The sequence below is a fragment of the Corvus kubaryi genome, unplaced genomic scaffold, assembly GCF_017639235.1.
Source record: "Corvus kubaryi isolate FWS band 111438036 unplaced genomic scaffold, C.kubaryi_AGA036_p1.0 68, whole genome shotgun sequence".
NCBI lineage: Eukaryota > Metazoa > Chordata > Aves > Passeriformes > Corvidae > Corvus > Corvus kubaryi.
In genome coordinates, this window is record NW_024582056.1 from 20,648,422 (window position 1) to 20,668,062 (window position 19,641).

At 40.7% G+C, this 19,641-nt stretch overlaps 2 protein-coding genes across 5 annotated transcripts in view; one reads left to right on the forward strand and one right to left on the reverse strand.

Moving 5' to 3' along the window:
• Nucleotides 1-2,278: 2,278 nt before the first annotated feature.
• Nucleotides 2,279-19,195, reverse strand: MSANTD3 (Myb/SANT DNA binding domain containing 3). Of its 4 annotated transcripts, none has more exons than XM_042048621.1 (4): nt 18,772-18,981; nt 17,635-17,753; nt 12,843-13,288; nt 2,279-11,568 (listed from the first exon to the last, which is right to left on the reverse strand). In XM_042048621.1, the coding sequence occupies exons 3-4, from the start codon at nt 13,255-13,257 to the stop codon at nt 11,159-11,161; spliced, it is 825 nt and encodes a 274-aa protein (XP_041904555.1). In that variant the 5' UTR covers nt 13,258-13,288; nt 17,635-17,753; nt 18,772-18,981; the 3' UTR covers nt 2,279-11,158. The 4 variants fall into 4 exon arrangements, with proteins under 4 accessions (XP_041904555.1, XP_041904554.1, XP_041904557.1 ...); XM_042048620.1 differs by having other exon boundaries at nt 18,662-18,981; XM_042048623.1 differs by lacking the exons at nt 17,635-17,753; nt 18,772-18,981 and adding an exon at nt 19,109-19,195.
• Nucleotides 19,173-19,641, forward strand: part of LOC121674349 — a 21,647-nt gene continuing 21,178 nt past the window's right edge. Inside the window, exon 1 of the mRNA XM_042048616.1 lies at nt 19,173-19,261. The gene's annotated coding sequence lies outside the window, so the exon portion shown is untranslated. The remainder of the gene's footprint in view (nt 19,262-19,641) is intronic.

Consider the following 19,641-nt stretch of genomic DNA (forward strand, 5'->3'; position numbering starts at 1 on the left):
ACTCCGTCTTACTGAAAATGAGTTAGCAAAGAAAATCATCAAACTTAATTTTAAGTGAAGAGTGTCTGCTTGAAAACTATCAAAGTGAAGTTCTGTCCTTACTTCTATATATAATTATGCTACTCTTTCTGTCTTCTTTCATATCTCATGAAAGTATTTGTTGTCTTCTGATCAGACACAGTGGAAGAGCGTTGCTGTTATTTTTCAGTATCAGTTAAAAACCAACCTTGTGTTGCTGTAAGAGAAACAGGCTGAATGAACTATTATTATTAGTCCTTATCTTACTTGAACCAGATTTAATATCTCTGAGTTCCTAACTCAAGGTTATATATGGAGATATGGAAGCAAGCTAAATTAGCAGCAATTGGCCTTAGAGCTAACCAAGCAAGGTATTTCTTCACTCTGCTTATATTTGGAACACATTGTTACTTACAGTTCACATAGGCTCAGAAATATCTTACACAGATTTCTACAAGAAAAATCCATTAAAGGTCATTATATACAAAGATTCCACTATGGTCTGACAGACCCTCTGCCTCATGGAGCAGTGCATGCTATGAAATATTGTACACTTGCATTTATTTTAACTTTTTACAGGGCAGATGCTACAAGCCTCTTTTGTAGGCAGGACACCGGATTAGATGGAGCTGCGGCCTGACCTTGCAAAAAACGGTTTTTGCATGGTCTTATGTACATGAATCCAGCTGCCTCTACAGTTGCATCCCAGTTTCTCTGGATGCTGGAATGCTCACTGTCAAGTTCTACATGTGGCATAGACAAGACACCGTTGGAAACCTCCCATACCAACATGGCTTTCGGCAGATACAGTCTGCACAAAAAACCCTAGAAAAACAGGGAGAACAGTCAGGTTAACCTTATCCACTTACTGCTCTCGTTCTCCTCTCCTAACTTCTAAACACTCAGCCTTGTATGTTTTCAAACCCCATTGTTCATCTTGCTGCTTGTGAATGGGACAGACCTTGGCTTTCTTGGATGCATCACAGCATGGTTTAGTGTCCTGGATTTCCACATAGTCTTTGAACTGAGATTATTAAGCTGTTCTTACTAGGGACCAACTATTTTTATTGCCCAGCAGCACCTGACATAGGCTGCCTAGAAGCAAACTGCTGGTGCTTAACTCAAATTCAAACCTGATCCGCCAATAGGTCTACAGCGAGAACATTTGAGAGGAACCTATGACTGTATCAGCACCTAATCAAACCAAATATAAAGTTCCATGGTGAATATGTGCAACAGGCCTCACAGACAGCACTTTCTGCCACAAAATTTGACAGGGCAACTAAGAAAGTTTCTCTGTTCCATGCAGTTGAGTGGAGTTTAGTTTAAGAGACAGAAATAGCACAGTTGTGTGTAAATTAAATGACATTATTTGAAAACAACTGTGAAAGAATGGAGACTAAAAATCTCGTCTAATTAATGTGTAACAATAGATGATGATTTATTGACTCTTCTGTGAATATACAGTTTCTATTAACAATATTTAGATACTTTTTCTCAGAAATTCGTAATTATTTATGTTTAGTAATTTATGAATAAACATTTTGCAAGAAAAAAGGCACTAAAATGTACAGTTAGTCATCCTTATTACATACACTGTGAGTTTCAGACATCCCTATTACATTCGCTGTGAGTTCCATACAGTAGATTCCCCTGGCATAAACAATTATTAAATTTCTTCCCCAAGTGGTACCTCTTGTTGCGTTTCATACATCTCCAGCCATAAAAATATATGTATTTTAGGGCTCTACTTTTTCTCCTTTAACTCACTGTTTCCGTAGGAAAAACAAAGAATTTGCTATGCAAATTAGCTACACAATAAAGGTAATGAAAACTCCATTCATCATGTTTCTAAGGACTCAAACAGACTAAGAGATCCTTAGAGATTCAAACTCTAATCTGGGTATTTTTTATTAATCAAAAACAACAGTGCAAAAAAGATTTGTTTAAAGGTGCAATTCCAGAAGCTACTTCCGTGCAAGCCAGAACCAGCCTTGGTGGTGTCTGAGGCACTAAAATACTAAAACAACGCTTTACAACAGGTGAGGTGACTGAGTTGACACCCTGCTAGGAGAATCAAATCAGCCTCGTGGCTACCACTTGGTTAAAAAGGAGATCTTAATAATGTATAGTTTTTAGCACAATTTAAAAAGCAAACCCCAGAAAACTGTTGCTAATAAAAGGCAAAGACCACAAGAGATACCATCTAATACTCCATTAAAATACTCAGTATCAGAAGGAGCATATACGTGTTCAAGTATCTTATGACAAATAGCCAAGTACTTAAGTGTTTATTCTGTTTCGAATTCCTACTGACCATAAGCACAAACAGGACAAAATGTAATTTTACATACTGTTAAAATACAACAAAATCTAATGTCACATACAACACAGTGTAAAGAAACAGTGGTTTCCTAATTATTTGGCCATTTATACAAAAATGACAATGAGGAGTATCTAGATTTAGGATTCTCCTTGGGATTCTCAAGCTCCTGTGATGGCAATATTTTAGAGGTCCAGTTTTTAATGCCTCTGCATTTGGAGTGCAGTGATCCTGAGCCCCCTGAACACACAGGGAAAGACTACCACTTTCAGAGGTTTTCAGAGGATCCTTGAAGTCTCCTTGGCCAAACAAATTTGGTGCAATTTCAGCACTGGTGGAATATACACGCTAAATAGGCGAAGATTCTGCAGGATTAGAAAAAGTGATGGTGGAGAAAGAACCTCATGGAACAACCTCAAATAATACCCTTGGTCACTGCCAAATTAAAGTGCAAGTTTCTTTTTCCCCTTGGAGAGAGAAGACTTCTCAAAGCATGGCCACCATTATGTACCACCACAAGATGGTAGTACTAGCAGAGATGGCCATAACACATTGGAAAACATACTATCTCTTAAAGCATTTCCACTTCTTGGGTAATGTAAAAATAATTCTGTTAAACTGCATGATGTTTTGGAAGCAAGAGGTTCTTACTCAGCAATACAAGTCAGTCAAAAATCCAGCAGGTCAGCACCTCTGAAGAACAAGCCCTGTAACCCCATGTCTGCTGCTGGATGGTAGCTGGTGGCAGAACAGCTTGTACATCTTGTGACTGGAAGGTCAGAAACGCAACCACAAAAAGAAGGGCATGATTAGGGCTATGCCTCTAGGTCTCTGGGAAGCAGGACAGACTGGAATATCACTGTATTTGCATTCACTGAATACCAGAACTTTTTTTTCAGATACTGCTGTAAAATGTTATAACCTCTGCATCTCGAGAAGATGAAGATCAGGTCTCTCATTATTTAGCCTTAAACTCTTGAGGAAAAGAAAAAGTGGAAAGTATAAACAAACACAAAAGTCCACATGTAGCTGAGAATATGAAATATTACAAAAAAGATGTTTATTTGGTTGAATTTATGTATATATCTAAGTGGGCATGGATTAACACAGTTGGCTTTATTGTTTTGTATTATTTAAGAATCCTGACAAAAAACTGCACCTGTCCGACTGAAACTGTGCTAATTTATTGCTTTTGGTAAGTGAACACTGACAGGTCATAATTTTAAGCTGCCCCATGATTTGGAACATTTTAATGTACAACAAATTTAAAAAATCAATTGCTTACCACCCAAAGCAATTTTTACAGATCACTAAAGTTGCCCACTGGTGTCACTATGTCTTTATTTGTGTTTGAAGCTGTGGCAGTATGTGAAGCTGTGGGGCTTGAGCCACTTGTGTCTATGCTGGGTGTAAGAGAAGGGCCTAAGTTTAAGCCAGTCTTTTTGCCCATCTGATGTTCTCAGCCTGGCTCCCTGACAGTGCACTTTTGCTGGATTTGCAGAAGTAGAGCTGGTAGCTGTGGCATTTGGACAAGATTGAGAGCAGAGATCAACACTCATCATTGCACAGTGTAGAGAAATGTGCTGGCTTCAGTGGGATTGTGAAAATGTAAACTGGAAGTATGCAACTTATTTCAGTCTTTTATCAGTCTAATAGAGGAGTAAAAGCAAGATTTACCCCATAACACGATGTTTTAACTGGCTGAGACAAAGTACCATTGTGATCATTTATTGATTATACCTCTAAATTTGCCGCCTTTTCAATTTTAGAAGGCACCTCAGGAATACAGTTTGCAATGGTGGTTGTTCCTGCTGACTAAAACCTCTTATTTTTTACTCAAATACATCCACCCCTGCTGATTTGGTAATCTGAAAATATGCCAGACAACTGAAGAATGTGAGCACCTTGCCGTGGTTCAACTGGCACCTAAGTGCATCCCAGTAGGAGTATTGCACTTGAGGGGAACAGGATAAAATCAGTATGGGAAGTCTTCCTATGCTCTCAGCCACCAACAGAGTGCAACAGAACGCCCATTCCAGCCTCAGAGCCCTCATGCAGGCCAGCAATTGAAAGCAAATTAAGCGCATTTTGGAAACCAATGTTGCTTTATTTGGCAAGGACTTCTCATTATGCCTCATTTTAGACAGAAAGTTGGAGGTAAGGCAGTATTTGTATTGGATATTACTGTTCCCAAAGCAGAGATTGAACCTCTCTATTAGGTCAGCACTTATAACTCCCAGCCTGCCAAAATTTCTGCCCTGGTTTAAATACCAAATTCATCACATCACCTCCCTAATTTGCACTTTTCAGAGTCTCAGTATTTATAAGATCTTTTTCAAATAAATGGACTTTATGTTGTGTGTGTTAATTCAGACTTCACAAAATCCATGGGATTAGAATTCAAGTAGTTATAAAGCCAAGCAATTCACTGTGCTGAAGGAGTGCTCAGTGGGACCACATAGGTGTCAAACAGAACAAAACAATTTTTAGCAAAACTTTGGTGAGAGTAACAGGTCAAATTCCAAAACTCTGCAATTAAACAGAAGCAGGATTCCCCATCCTCCCTCCATTACAGTGTGACACAGAATGTGTGGCAGGAATTTATATGGGCAATTCAGCTGGTCCATTTGTGGCTTAGTACATAATTTCAGGGCATAACTCAAAGAAAAGAAAAGGAATTTGTATGTGACCAAATAATGGGCAGAGCTTGAGCAGCCCATATGGCAACTTGTAAGTGCCCTATAAAAAATAAATTACTACTAAATAGGCATATAACTCCAGTTTCAGGTTCAGGTCTATCCAAGAACAGCCTCTTATAGCTGAGAAGGAACATCTGAAGATTTGTGGAATACAATTAATCTCAAGTTGTGCTGAATACAAACCTACTTCAACTCTCTTGCCAAACAAAATTGATTAATGAGGTGCTCTAACAGCTGGTTAGAGACTGAAGAACACAACTATTCTGAAGCTGGACTGAACAACAAAAGGAAAACAAACAATCTCAATCAACATTTTTAAAAGGTGACCTAAATAAAATAAGGACAATCTACAAATCTATCTTGCTTTATTTCTGTTAAAATAGAGACTTGTTTCCCTAAATACATGTATGTGTAGTGCAGGCTTTGTATCTAGCCACCTCTCCATCAAGAAGGGAACAGATTGCTTCTAGCTGTTTGAGTGCTTAAGTTTTTTGGGGTTTTTTGTTCCTTTTGCTTTTGTTGTGGGGCTGTTTTAACAGACTAGATATTTGGCAAAAATACTTCTTGATTCTTAGAGAGGTTGGCCATCTGGTGAGATCCATCCACACATCTCCTGAATACACTGGTTTTATAACCCACGGCCACGGAGTGGACAACATTTTCCTTTTCCTTGCTGTATATCCTATGCCATTTGGCAGACTACGTGCTGGACAGATTTCACATGCTTTTCCACAGTGTTTGTGCATGTGTGTCTGGATAATGTAGTCTTGGAAAATTGTCCAACTTCACTTTTACAAAGAGTGAGGTCTAATAACTCTGGCAGGATTCCTCCTTGAAAGTGGCTACTTTTCTTATTGTCAGGCACTTGTGAATGCTGTGGTAGAGGTGTCCAGAGTCTCAAAGGAAAGACAAGTGAAGACTATGAGGAGAAATTTTTTGACATGTGTGACAACATTACCTCTTGGGACAGCTAAGAGCTGTCTTCACTTTGACTCATTCTGAAAACCAGCCTTTTTTTTTTTTTTTTTTGATTCTGCAAGTTTGTAATTTGTTATTAACGTGACTGACAATGTTGTCAGATGCCTAATTCTTTCACCACCAGAACAGTAAAATGTTCAGAGCCACAGGTAGTGCATTTCTATTTTATAGCTCTAGTTTTAGGTCCAGAAATCTGTCCACATTTCTACATGCACCTTGTTTAGATATAACAGAATCAAGCTGATCATCAGCACAGAAGTCAATCTGTGATACCAGAAACAGAGACCACTGCTGGCTTTCACTGGAAAATATATTATCCTATTCTTATAGATGGCAACAAATGGTCATTTCTTTTCCATCAAATGTACAAAATTCAGGAAGAGTGACGATGTGTGAATATACAGTCAGCTGTCTTGAGAAGAAACAGAAAAATAATGCGGAAAGACAGGCAATTATCTTATTAAAGCAACTAAGGTGCATCAGTCTTTCAAAAATAGCAAGCTAGCTCAAAATATGAAATCACAGGACTACTTGTGGGGGACATGTCTGAAAACAAAATCAAATAGATGTTAATTTAGGATTTACATGTAATTCCCCTACCCACAGAGTAGCAAAATACAAATGTGTAGCAGTTTATTATTTCAATGTCATAATGAGAAAAATACCTGAAAATGTGATACTACATGAATGTGTGGTGGTACAGACTGTAACCACAGAGATTTAGAACAAAACTGGAACATTAATAATGCAAGTGGGGAAGAAGGAAAAGGACACATAAAAGCGACTGTAACTACAACCAGAAAACAATATATCTGCAAAAGAGCATTGAAAAACATCTATGCAATCATACACATCCTTGTGAGACTGCTAAACTTTGGTGCTGGAAACACACAGGGATGAATGCTCATTAAACAAAATTCAGCACAGCACACTCAGCTGCACGCTCAGAAAAAGGTAGCCCTGAGCTTTCTCTGGTCACACGGCTGCAATGGGAATACTGTGACCCTGAGTAGCAAGAGTTCAAAGTCTGAGTGCTGAGCCCAAAATCTGAGTGCTGAGCTCAGCCACACGAGGTGTACCTACACTGTGAGAATCGCTTCTCTGAGCAGTGGCTGGGCTGGGCTGTATTTTCAGCCCTGGGTAAACACATCTCTGCAGTGCAGGAAGGAGCTTCAGAGAGAGGATTTGTGGCAAGCAGGAAGATCCCTTGCTCTAGTGATAAAGCAGCCTGGGCGTTGAAAGAAGTAGAATAGATGGCAGGATGGGCTGTTTCTTTGTCATGGTAAGACTTTTCATTTGAGGAAGTACCTGTGAAAGGATTCCACTGAGACTCTTCAACTACTGAGAAAAAAGGACGTTTTTTACCAGGAAACCTCAAACCTAACTTCTGCAGAACCCCAAGGACTAAGAAGAATCAGGACCACTTACACAGCTTCAGCACCCTGCATAGCTCTGGTCCTGATGAATGACTTCCTGGTCACAGACTGTCCTCCCAAATTACATGGAGCTGGAATGGAGAAAATGCTCTTCTTCATACAGACCTTTCTCAATACTAACCTCTCTTCAAAATCCTCTGCTTCCTAGCCTGTGTGCAGAATCCAGAATGTACTGGCAGCTGTGTGGAAAAGGTAACTAACCATGCTTTCTGTGGAAGGAGAAGGAGCACCTGTTTCATGTTCAAATGCTGTGATATGGGCAGTCTGGGCAAGAGGAAGGAAAGAGTAAAACACATAGCTCCGAATGAAACCCCCTGCTCATATTGCTGGTTAAAAAACTAAGGGGGAACAGATGTAAAGGAGAAAAAAAATCAACAAATGAAAAGAATTATACTAGGCAACAAATTAGATGACCTCCAAGGAAAGAGAGCAGCTGGAGCTAGGCTCATGTCAATTTGGGGACCATAAAGGAATTCACCACACCTTGTCTGGAAGGCCATTGTTTCTCTTCATAAGAATATAGAGGCTGAGAACAATGGCCACTACCTATCTGGTACACATTTTTTGTTATGGACTTAAGCAGGGATCATTTGCCCTGTGTACCTTTTAAGTTCATTATTGACAAAAAATTTTTATAGCAACTTCTTCTTAAAATTGTGCTGTATTCTATCTGTGGAAAAACCTTGACAATATGCACATACACCTTGGCCAAACGGTTAACAGGAAAACAGAATTACGTGAAAGTAGTTGAATGATGTAAGCTAGAAAAAAGGGGAGAGAAACAAATTGACATATTGTCTGAGATTGCTATATTACTTATAAGTCAAACACAAGAAAAAATAAACCCTACTACCAGAGGGAGCAATTGCAACAACAACAGCAAAGGCAAAAGTAATTTCTCAAGTAATTTCAATTCCATCACATTGATCACTTTATAAAGCCAAAGCCTGGAAAGGAGATTATTTCCATTATTTCCTCCTGTTCATCTTTTACATTTTTCTGTGTCTATCACCCAATTTCACAGCAACCAACAGTCAACTACAAATGGGAAAGCAAGAGCCTGTGTGACCTGTGAACCATCTACTGCCTGTACCACAAAACCATCTTGTATAATTTATGTTAGGTGTAACATTCCCATTCTTCCCCTATGCATGTAATGATCATTCTTTCTTTCATACCTTCCTCTTGGCTCTTTCTAATCTTTTTTTTATGATTTTCTTTCTTTTAAATAGAACCTGAATTAAAAGGATCTGTTGTTCGGCCTAAGAACTGTAACTTTTGGTCTCAGAGTAAGAAAATATACCAAGAAGCAAGGCATTGCCCACTTAGTACACTTTGAAAACAGGCTCATTTTAAAGGATTTTTAAATATAAAAATAAAACAATCTTTCATGAGCAATGGTGTAATTTCCAGGAGTTCAAGCTACTCTTATCTCACATTTTGTGAGATCCTCTCTGACTATTTAATAATTTTCACAGGGCTATCTAGACCTGGATTGTCTCTATTCTTGCCCTTTTCACAGTGCTGAAATTGTCTCCATTCATCACGTTCTAACACCCGGTTTCCATTTCATAGTTTCAAATTGCTTTCACTCAGAACCAGTGCAGAAGGAATTCCATCATTGGTTAAGACAAAACATTTTCCCTATCCCTTTTTTCTGGATGGTGCCTGTACAATTGTCACAACCAGTCAAATAACTGACTCATTTCCAGACCACAGAATGCAATCTCAGAACAAAAAGGTCCTCAAATGTTTACTTTTCTTTTGCCTCTACTATGATCGTACCTTCCAAAAGTGTTTCTGTACAGCAGAAAAAGAAAAGTGCCCAGAACAATATCTTTCTTTGGAATTCCTGTACTTTCTTCACACAGCCAACTTACAATAATATTGAGTTTGTGGTGAAAAAGATCTGTCTTCAGATTTCGCCCAGGGCCTATTTTTTTAACTTGCAGCAGCCCAGTGTATTTTTTTGCTCTGCCATATACAATGAGAAGCAATAAATAGCTCCCATTGTGACTGCTGGTGTTAGCACATTTAGGAGGTAGCACAGGTACCACAGTGCTAACCACAGCGAGCCCTGCGGCTGGAAAGGGCAGTGCTCGCAAAGATGAATCACCAGCAGTGAAAGCTGGTCAAAAAAAAGAAACATACACCCCCACCCACACCAACACAAAACCCTACTCGATCCAAAACAAAACCAAAAGGAACTCACTCCATCAGAAAGAGCATCCAGGGAAAGAGATAGGAGTGTAACTGGGAATGTATGCTTTGTAACATACCCTGAATAGATTGCTCACTTGCCCTCATGAGTCATGATCTGAAAATACTTTATTGAATAATGTGATAGTCAGATTTTTCAATGAAAATTTATGGTTTTGTTCATTTTTCTCACTGCTTCAAATGATGGTTGTACACCTTCCTGTAAAACAGGTTTTCACACACCAGAAGATCTTACGAATCCTTGCAGGGTTCTGCATTTCACATTTTCTTAACTCTTGCCCCACTAGAATAAATGATTGCCAGGGTAAGGATTATCTTTATTTGTGCTTTCCTACTATCTACTATTCTGGACGTTCAAAATCCATGGGGACCTTCATGTGAATGCCTTCATAAAATCATGTCCATCACCCCTCACTGACAGCAAAGGCAAGAAACACACCACCGTAACGCACAGGACAGAACAAAACAGAACAGTGCTTCAAGACAGGAATGATTCCCTTGAACTGCCTCCCACCCTGTGAGAAGGAAAAGAGGGTGAGTCTTTTCTTCTGGCTAAGGAGAGATAATCAAGCTAGCTGCTACACCGTCAAGTATTGCATAGGAAAATAGAGGGAGACTTTGCCTATGGACTGGCTGGCTCACTGCATTTTGAGAGCTTTATGAATTGTTAAAAAGCTCTTCTCCTCAGAATGACTTCAGGAAGTGAAGCAGCAGCATTTGACCCTCCTGTTTGGGTATGCTACTTCAATACAAGGTGGGCCTGGAAATGAAAGAACAAGCACAGTGGCTTTTGAGGAAGAAGTCACCTTCTTTTTAACTTCTCAAGTGTCAAGGCTCGAACAACTGGAGGGCCAGTCCACAACCATTCCCTCAGTCAGCTGCAAAATACTACTGTTCTTCAGAAGGAAAGGGCTATTACTACAGTGGCCCTCTTGCTACTTCCTTCATTTTCACATCTTCTATGAAGAATAAGTTACAGACTATATTAACTAGTTTATTTTTCTTAAGCCTCAGCATAATGATCCAACTGATACCTGTCAATCACCTTTGTCTCAATAGCAGAGAGCAACTCTAACCCTTGGCTTCATTTGGGAAATGGTAGATAGGAACAGAGAGTAATCAAAACAAACACCACAGCCCGATGTTTAAAGCTGTTAGGTTTTCTTCAGAACACCCAATGTAAGAATACCCAGAGTACCTTAAATTTCACAAGGATCAAGGGTGTTCTGAGAGGGGAAAATATGTTCACATTTTAGAACACTGTGCATGTCTGTGAGTTAAACAAACCAGAACTACCTACAAATGAACAAGTTTTCCTCGTGGTGGTCTATACCACTGTTTCCCTAAACATTAAGAGTCATAGTGCGTTCACTATCAGCCAGGCACCTATCCTGTCACTGTACATTCACAGTAGAAAACCCTTTTTCCAGTGCATGTTACTCATAAATGTGCTGAATCAGACTGACTCTCTGCCCTTCTATATTCTAAGGTGAATTAGGAAAGGGTCTGTTATAGGATGATACAGGCCATTCTTTTGTAATGGTCTGCAGTTTTCTCTCCCAATACATTTTCTTTTTATTTAACACTTCCATTTTTATCCTGTGTTCTTCTTCAGCCATCTCACACTCTCTTTCTATTTGCTGTATCTTTGCCACATGAACTTCATTCATTTGGATTAGCTGCAGTTGCAAAATTGACATTTGCTGATGATGTTCTTCCTCATGCATCTTTTTCAGAGCACTTTCCTGAGATGCTTTACTTCTGTAGTTCTTATCTGCTGCTATTCTGACATCAGAACACGAAGGCTCAGGTTGGGAGGTACCTTCACATACTGGAAAATGTACCAGCTCTTTGTCTTCATCACAAAGTTCTCTGTTTGACACAACAAATGACTCTGCAAACAAAAGAAGAAAAAGGATTATAGTACTCTCTTCCCCTCCTTCAAGAAACAGAAATGGGATAACATAAGTTGCTGATACGCGCATCTAAACCTTGTGCTCCAGTAGAAATGCACAGGAGCCACTACGTAATGCAGTTCTGCTACAGAATACTAAGGGTATAATGGGCTGAACAGAACCACTTGGGCCTCTGTTGAAAGACCTCCATGGCTATAGTGGGAGTTCAGAAGACTAAAGTGAATGTAGACACTTATAAGTGGACACCTAAATTTAGGTGGCTGAGCCTGGAGCTAAACCTTAATGCAGACATTTAAGCTAAATCCATATGTGACTTGCAATATTTTTATGAAAAATCTGAGTGTCAGGCGAAGCTGTATCAACATGAATATCAAAAAGGGAATACTAGGAAGAACAGTTCTCATTTTTTCCGTATTTCTGCTGTAGATGTCATAAACACAGTAGTGTATATTTTTAGGAAAAAATCACATTATTCTAACTTTAAGAAGGCTCTACCAATTCTTCTGAAATAAAAGAGACTACTCAGGGAACAGAATAGTTACCACTGCAAATGAGGGTCTCAAAATACATTCCTATCCAAATCCCAATGATTAATTATAGTAAATGCAATTATGAAAGAGATATTCTAAGAATGTTATCTAACAATGTAGCTTTTGTTGGCTTTTGAGCAAGGACAGTCTTCTGTGTGAGATCCTGACATAATAAAATTTGCAAGAAATTGTTGTAGCCCCCCTCCCTTCTGGTATTGAATTATTTCTTCTATGTATGCTTGCCAAACAAGGAAGAACGTAGTGCTAAACTTCTTCAGAAAGGCCATTCTCCAGTGTGGACTGCAGTGTGAAATACGGCTTTACATACTCTTTTTAGTCCTTGAAAACAAAGCAGGAAAGACCTACAGGGAACTCTTGCAGCAGGCAACTGTGTATCAATTTGCTGCTGGCGGCTTTTTTTTTTTACACCAGCAAAATGATACTTTAAAAACGATAAAGATATCCTTGGGACTGTTCTCTGGAAAGCCAGCATGATAGCAACTGTGATGCTTGCCACAAAGCAGCAGATATGTCAAAAACAGATAAACATCCATTTAACTCCCCGAGGCCTAGGGAAATACACAGAGCCTTGTAATATCATAGCTCTGAAGTTACTTTTCTATATTCAGCAGTCAGAGCTAAGTGGAGAGATTTGGAAAAGAATTACTGGCAAAATGACATACAAAGCAATACTACTTGCATTGTTACAGCAACATTTATACCTTGACTAGAAGCATCAGGCTGATATTCAGAGTCTTCTTCTGGTGGGCTCTGCAAAAAGTACATTTGCTCAGGCATTATGCTGGCAATCTTCTCTTTCCCTACGATGTGAGTATTTATAAGTGGACTAATACTTCTTTTTACCTTCTCCCGCCTTTCATGTGCCATTATCTTTTTTGTCCGTGCCTTGATATTTTCCCAGCATTTCTTTAGCTGTTTGAAGTCTCGCAGCGATACACTGGGCTGTGAATTGTATTCATGAGCTAGTGCTTGCCACGTGCGCTGCTTCAGAGCAATTGTTCTTGCATCACTTTTTTTACATTCAAGCACGTATTTGTATTTTTCAACTAACGCAAGCAGCACACTCTTCTCCACTTCTGAGAAGTATTTAGCAGGCTTTATTATTTCGTTTTGCATTTTCTACTGTTTCTCCAAGAAGCCAAAATTCCTATGAAGACAATAACGAAAGAAAAAAAAAACAAACCAAACACAAATTAGAACTGGTTGCAGTATCAGGAAACTGTGTTTCACCAAAAACCCTCCTAAGCATAGCTTCTGATTAATTTCATTTTCTAGAATAGCTTGTGAGTAGTTCTAGAGTACATAATGGAACGGTCAGGTAAGATATAATGTAATTACATGATGGTTTGTGTTGCCACTTTAGTGGATACACAGTTCCAGAAGTAGACTATAATGAATAGTTGTCTTTGTTACAATTTGTCTTGATACAAAATAGTTAGTATTTACTTAGTATCTTGAGGTTAATATCTTCTATATCTTCTTTTCCTGTTCATTGCACTTTTTCACTCCCAGAAAGTTTTCCAAGCCCTGAACTTAGGAACAAATTCCAAAATCGAGCCCTTGCTAGCTCAGGTTTAATTCTAAAGCCACCTTCAGCATGTTTGGGTTTCCTTTGATACACAAAATACCTTCTTCTGTCCTTGCTGGTTGTGTATAACTAATCTCTCCCCTCTCTCTACAATATTTGAAAACTGTATGAGCAAAGATAGTAAGAAGTTGTCTTTTTAAAGACCTGTCAGCTTGGTTCTCCCCCATGCTCAGCCACCCCCTGGCTGATACCCAGTAGGCAGCAGGATCCTGAACTGTATTACAATATTGAGAAGCAGCAAGAGTTGCAAGGAGACAAGAAATAACTCCAGAAGCTAACCACATGGAAGGTACAGGTCCTTTGCCCCTGACTACTGGCCCTGCACGTGTGGCACTTCCTTGCATTGGTGCTGCTGGTCACTCTGGAGAGGCAATGACCAGGCTAAAAGGAGTTTTGGCCTTACTCAGTACAGCCACAGCTATACACTTACACCACGTCAGCAACCACCTCTCTTCTCAAGCCTAGGACTTACGGAGTCAGTAGGAAAAGGGTAGCTGATAGCAGGGAATTCTTGGCCATTGGGGAAAAAAAAAGGAATAAAGCAGTATTGCATTGAGTTAACAACATATGACTGTGCAACAAAATGTAGTTTTGCTTCTTTTATCTTTTCACACTTTTTTCCACATTCCTTCCCACTATAACTGCATAGCCCAAATTACTTTTGGATTTTGGGCAGAAATGCTGCCTTGGCTCTCATTTCTTCCATTTTTAATCATTAAACCCAGCAATACAACATATATAAGATAATTGGTTCATATTCCTAACAGCCTAGCACTCTCCCGGAATGAATTTTCTAGTCTTTTGCCCATTGTTTCTACTACTTGTCTCATAGCATTCCTTGATGATGCACTAGATATCACCATCAAGTTTCCTCTTCTCAATATATTTTTCCTTCACTCCACTGTGCTAGGACTTTCTTTGTGCCATGCTTGTAGTTCCTTTCCTCCAAACATCTTAGTATGTGCAATTATTCTCATGTCTTTTGGTAAAGGTAACTATTTATATTTATAAGGAAAGCTAACAGACAAGATAATATCAAAATGAGAACCCAAGTCTGGCATGAAAACAGCAGGTCTCTCAAGTAGCCCATAAAATATGACAAAGCGCAGGTGTCCTGGTTTCAGCTGGGACAGAGTTTATTTTCTTCTTTGAGGCTGGTACAGGGCCATGTTTTGGATTCAGAGAGAAGAATGCTGATAACACACTGATGTTTTAGTGGTTGCTCAGTGGTGCTTATTCCAAGTCAAGGATTTTCAGTTTCCCATGCTCTACCAGAGAGCAGGTGCACAAGAAGCTGTGAAGGAGCACAGCCAAGACAGCTGATCTGAACTGGCTAAAGGGATATTCCATACCATAAAATGTCATGTTCAGTGTATAAATGAGGAGGGAGTTGGCTGAGACCTGTGGGCAGTGAGCAATCGTATTGTGCATCACTTGTTTCTCTTGAGTTTTTTTCCTCTCTCTCTCTCTCTCTCTTTTTCACTACAAGTATTACTATTATTATTGTTGTTATTATTGTATTTTATGTTGTTTCAATTATTAAACTGTTCTTATCTCAACCCACAAGTTTTACTTTTTTTTCTGATCCTCCTTCCCACCCCACTGGGGGAAAGGAGTGAATGAACAGCGGCGTGGCACTTGGTTGCCAGCTGGGGTTAAACCATGACAGCAGCAAAACAAAGGAGTCAAAGAACAGAGGACTCAGTGGAACAAAGCCTGGAACAGCAAAACTAAAGCAAAGTGAATAGAAATAAGTAATAGTCTAGGTCAAGTCAGCAGCTAAGTTGCACCCCTACTGAAAAAGGCAGCAAACACTTGGTTTGTACTTTCTGTCAGCTCTTGACTGGGTTCTCTCTGGGCATATCCTGCCTGGGCATCTGGCCCCTATGTGGGTCCTGGATAGTCACAGTTCTGCTCTCTCTTACCAAATCCTGGTGTCAGGAGGACATGGGAAAGCTGAAGTTTTTGTAGCAGAAAAGACCTAGGGGACTAAGGGAACGACCCATAGGACAACAGACTTTAATAGTGCTACTGGTCATAGAAGAGCTAGTTTATTTTACATGAAAGCAAAAGGAGGAAGAAGGAAGAGAGCTGGGTGGCTGAGCATAAGGAAGACTGTTTCTTGGTTCAGTATTTCCACTGTCACACTGTATCAAGTTATTTTTTATGGTCTGTGAAAACTTAAGTTACCCCCCACGTTGGTGAAAGGAATTCTTAAACAGCAATAAACCCACTGAACAAACTAGGTATAAGTAAAGAAACTTCTTTCAGTGCATACCAGTCATTACGATGTCTAGGTCTAAAAGAAGTGACTAGCTGCTTCAGGAGTTCCTTAAATAAAACACAAATTGGGGAAAAAAAAAGAAAGTAGCCTGGAAATCGACTTCCTAGCAAAGTTACTGAAACCTGGCAAGTTCTCTCCATGAAACCACTCTGAAAATATGTAAAATAAAAGACCTATAATGGAATAGAATCTATCTACTAATCTATTTTACTTACATACTTATTGCACCATTCCAAACCATTAAGTTGCTTTGGACAGCTGCTGAAATGAAATTCTTGGGACTAAATATTGGTTTTCTATCTTAACCTCAATTCCACCAAGGAATGGGATGAAATGCAGCCTCACCAGCAAGTTTCAAGGCCCAGTAGTTTATGATCCCGAAAAACCAGGATCAGAGACTCCATGTGATCAGAAAGGACTGATTCTACCTTCTACTGATGAATGCCAATCTTACTTCTAGTTTTGAAAAGGTGAGAGAATCTCAGACAAAAAAATCATTATATATTTAGAAAATCCCTTTGTTCAGAAAAACTGGATTTTCAGAACTTTGGAGACTATGTTCAAAAAGTTAAACAATATTACTAGGACTTGTGGATTCCAGATGCTGGTGCTATCTAGCTCCACAAAGTGGCAGAGATCAACTGATGTCAGTAAATATCTAAAACATTTCCAAATATGACTTCTGATATATTAACAAATTATGTAGTAGAATAAAAGCTGATCTTTCATGAATGGAGCAAACTTAAGTACCACTTTCATACCACACTATCATTTACTTCTATTATTTTTGCTGTGGTAGCATCTGAGATCCCCAGTCATAAGTTCAAATACTAAACATTTAAGAATGGAAATATAGGTCCTACCCTGAGAAGAATATATTGGTCTTTCCTTCCACTAATCACATTCCTACTATTTGTTTACTAAACATACACACTGTACTTGTGTCCGTTCTGTGAAGAAGCCAGGATTATGATCTAGGATATATAAAGGAACTCAAGAACTGGTGTGGATAGTTTAACGCATTTACTGCATAGAAAAAAAGAGTTTTGGAAGACTCTTCTCAAGCTCTTACACACTTAGCCTATTTTCTTCAATGTATTAAAGCCCATTTGCAATTAGGTGAACAAGAAAGCACTCTGAGATGTCAGAGAACTTAGAATACCGAGAAGTTGCATCAAAACACCACCAAATATTTATATTCACCTCTTTTTTCTTTATGCATATTAATTACCTTCTTGCAGCCCACTGGCTCCTCTGCAAAATGAGAGAAAGGACCCTCACAAGCCCACAGAATTTCCATTTTGAGGCTAAGCAGTCCTTCCAGGACATATGCCTGGGATATTATTTAGCAGGTAGGAATCTGTGCTGAAATGAAAGTAGTTTACTGTGTATAGCTCATCCAGCAAACTGGATTGATTTGTGTAGGCGCCTGAGGACAGTTGCAGAGTAAATTCTAAGAAACAAAGACTGGAAAGCTTCTCCCACTCTTATAGGTACCTAGGCTCCAAGACACATGCAGTAAGAAAGCACATTATCCTATTTATCTTCTCCTGGCATGACTCAATTCACAACCTGCCTTAAAACAAATCAGCGTCCTAAGTATTTGTCCTCTCACACAAACCTCTATAGCTTTAAGATAACAGAAATATCTCTCAGGTCCTCATCTTTACTGTGAAATGTTGTACAGCATTCTTCTTTTAAAGACTATAAGGCATGTGCTGTGATCTGCTGGAAGAATATCTTGAAAAAAAATTACACAAGTTAGGAAATGCACACATATTCATAAATATGTCACACACATGCATTATTTTGCTTGTACACGTCTAAACAGACACCCAAGCTCCAATCAGTAGCAAAGAAGCCCAGTAAAAGAAAAAAAAATTATTTCAAGTGTTATGGTGGAAGATTTGTCCTAAATTTTAAGGAGATTACACTAACCAAACCCAAAGAAAAGAGTTTGCTAGCAAACTGTGGCCACTTATGGGGTAAAAATGAAGTTCACCTACCAGTGCCAACAGAATTACTACCAGAAATATTCAATGATTGATAAAGAGAAAATTTATGACTCTAACTTAAATTGTAGGTGAAGCTTTAAACATAGTCAGTAATTAACGGCATTAGCAATCAATCATAATTCTGTCCTTTTCATCCAGTGTTTGAGGGTGAAAGAAAGGCATGGAAATGCAATGACCCAAACTAGTCACAACAGGTTTATATTTCATTTGAATGACAGACCCAGCAGTAAACAGTGCTCTTCTTCCTCAAATGTTAGCTTTTCCTCACCGAGCTTCCATCAGTGTTCCAGGCCTGACCCTGCCTACCTTGAGACTTGAAATCACTAGGTAATTAGGAGTACATTGCAAATATGAACCAGATCTATACAGAAAATGTATTTTAATCAGATTTTAAAAAATTTCCACCTCCTTGGGTGCTTTCCCCTCATGCTTTAATACAAATGAATAGTTATCATGGATCATCCAGCAAACAGACAAGATAACCTATTAGTAAAAATTCACTGTACTTTGCCCAAATTTCTCCTGTCGGATTTTATACAGCTATACACGGAAAGGTATTAAAAGATATATACAGGTATATCATATTACACTATAGATACACACAGACAGATTTAAAGCGGGTCATCCCACTACCTATGGAGGACGTCCAAAGCACTTCCCGCAAGCAAGGTAATGGACGCAGGTTGTTATTCCGAACGACTGCCTGAAATCCATCAAAAATAGGCATAATACAGGAATCCTACCAGACTCTCCCGCACCCGAACTTCTCAAACATTAACTCGAGCTTGGCTTTTTTTTAATCTCCTCGCTAGCTCCTCTTCTGCTTGAAGGAGAAGGAGAGCAGGTCCCGGCTCCACAAAGGCGGCCGCTCCCCGCCGGGCGGGCGCGGAGGCTGCGGCGCGGATGCGGGCGCATCAGCCGCGGCGGCGGGGGAGGCTCGGCGGGCGGGCGGCCGCTGTCACCCAGCGCCCGCGGGGACCGGCGCCGGCGGCGGGGACAACCCCACCCTGCGGCCCCGCTCGCTGCTCCTAACAAAGCGCCCCTCGGCTCCCTCCCTCCCTCGTTCCCCGCCTCCCTCACCTCCCCGCCCGCAGGTCGCCGGCACCGCTCCCTCCAGCTCCCCGCAAACCCCGCGCTGGATTCCCGCCCACGGGCGGCGCGGCGCCGGCCTCTCCCGCGGGAGACACGGCCGTACCGCGGGGACACCGGGCCCCGGCGATCCCGAGCCTGCAGGTGCGGCGGCACTGCGGGGAGGCGGCCGCGGGGAGATGCGTGTGTGTGTGTGTGTTGTGGGGAGCGGCGTGCGAACACCCAGCGGGCGCCAGGAAAGGGGGTGGGCGGGCCCGCCTGCACCGGGCGCGGGCGGAGCTCCCGGGACGCAGGTCCCTAGCGCAGCATGCCCATCCCGCATCCCGATCCTCCGGCCCCGGAGCGGAGCGGGATGGGGAATCCCCGCCCCGGTGCGGCGGCCGCGGACCCAGCTCGGGCTTTACCTCCGACAGCGCCCGGCGGCCGACGCGCCTGCGCGCCAGCGCCCCCAGCGGCGGCCGCGGGAAGGGCCCGGGGTGCTGCGGCCGCCGCTCCGCCCCGCCCCGGCCACCGTCCCGGGAGCT